The sequence below is a fragment of the Octodon degus genome, unplaced genomic scaffold, assembly GCF_000260255.1.
Source record: "Octodon degus isolate 3935 unplaced genomic scaffold, OctDeg1.0 scaffold00014, whole genome shotgun sequence".
NCBI lineage: Eukaryota > Metazoa > Chordata > Mammalia > Rodentia > Octodontidae > Octodon > Octodon degus.
The window spans coordinates 21964297-21966157 of record NW_004524590.1 but is presented as its reverse complement, the minus strand read 5'-3'; the positions used below and the strand labels follow the sequence as shown (position 1 = coordinate 21966157).

The following is a 1861-nucleotide window of genomic DNA, read 5'->3' as shown; positions in this document are numbered from 1 at the left end:
GCTTAAGTGCCCGCCTGGCAAGCACAAGGTCCTGAGTTTGTTCTCCACTAATGCAAGAAAAAAACAAAACAAAACAAAAAAACCCAGAACTAGGAAAGAAACTGGGGTAAAATTTATTCTAAAAACGTTTTGCAACAACAGAAAAAAGCTTTATGCTCTTAGAAGCATCTTCAACACATTCTTTGCCTCAATCTGACCTTTATCTGAATGTTTTGAAAACCTATACAGTGGGCTAGGCTTGGCCTGCCTGGCCAAGTGCAAGGTAATGAATTCAATCCCCTGTACTGCAAAATAAATAAGTAAATAAATAAATAAATAAATAAAGGCCGGTGAGATAGCCCAGCAGTCTAAAACGCCTACGTAGGCAAGCTTAGGCAACCACAGGGACCAGTTTGATCCCAGCACAACATGCCATGCCAGCCCCACCCTAAAGGCGGGCTGAGCTAGCCACAAAAATCAATCAATTGCTCAATCAATCAATCAATCAATCAATCTACACCTGTTATTCTACCTTACAGTAATTATTACGGTATTAAATGCTTCTACCCTCTTTTCAGTAAGCATTCTAAAGTTCAGTATTTAAAAGGCCTACTTTAAATTCTACTCTATGGCAAAACAGAAGAATTCCCCCATGTCCTTGACTTAAGTATTTTAAGAAGGATGTAACTGGTTTTGGTTCCTAACATTCAAGAAATAAGTTTAGATAAAGGCGGATCATTCTAGTCACAGAACCTATATAAATCATCTATACATTGAACTGAATGCAAGACTAGGGCTCTCCCTACTGACAGCATTCAGGGGCAAGGGTTTTCAATTCATAACACAGAATTGATATGAAATGTGCTACACTGCCTATTAAAAGCCCAAGTATGTTTAATGAGAATACCGTTATCTACAGTGGTCCTCCTTTCAGTTTTTTCCACAATTCTGGTCAAAGCCAAACTGGACAACAACCAAAACAAATTCAATGGTTAGATTCAATTTTGACCTTATGGGGAAATCCACTTTGGTGGTGTTTTTTATTTTTTTATTTTATGTATTTGGTACAGGGTTTCACTACACAGCTCAGACTAGTACTGATCCTCCTGTTTCAGCTTCACCCGCACTGAGATTACAAGTGTGCCTGGTGTTGGTGGCTGGCTCAGGCATGCCAAGGGCAGGACTGGCATGGGCATATGGGGGGGGATCGAACAGGGTCCTTCTGCTTGCCTAGGTAGGCAATTAGACCACTGAGCTGAGCTATCTCCATGGCCCTCCAATATGGTTCTTGTTCAATTTAGTTTGTAACAAGAATCATTGAAAGGATTAAGTTCATGAACCAAGGTACCACTACATAATGTGGTAATTATTAAAAGAGACTATAATCTCACCTTCTAAAAAAAGTACTTCCTGTTTACTTGTTTCAAATATATACAATCTTAACTACAAAAAGGTGAGTTAAAATCGTCAGCGTTATCTGTACTACCACTTAAGCCTTTGCTATCTGCAATAAAAGTACAGTTTTAGAGTAACTCAATGTAGTTCTCTCAGATGTATTAGTTTTAAGGAATATCTAACTTCCTCCATTTGGTCCTTCTCTAAATAATTCAGATGACTGCCTTGTCAGTCAACAGATCAAAGAGCCACCATAGTCAAAATTATCTAATTAAACACAAAGATTTTAGCCAGGGAGATAGCTCAGTGGCATAAGCAATGCCTGGCAAACACCAAGGTCCCGAGTTTGATCACCAACATCAACGCTCCCCCCACACCTCCCATAATGATTCCTCTAAAGAAATTATTATGCAAGTTAGTCCACAGAAACAATTGAACTATCATACCAGGTAAAACATGGCTAAGAATTTAATGTGGACCAGCCAGA

At 39.0% G+C, this 1861-nt stretch overlaps 1 protein-coding gene across 1 annotated transcript in view; it reads right to left on the bottom strand.

Moving 5' to 3' along the window:
- Positions 1–909: 909 nt before the first annotated feature.
- The window catches only part of LOC101567423 (UBX domain-containing protein 4), a 17909-nt gene continuing 16957 nt past the window's right edge, over positions 910–1861 (bottom strand). The window contains exon 7 of the mRNA XM_023709689.1: positions 910–942. Coding sequence (XP_023565457.1) covers positions 910–942 — 33 coding nt within the window. The remainder of the gene's footprint in view (positions 943–1861) is intronic.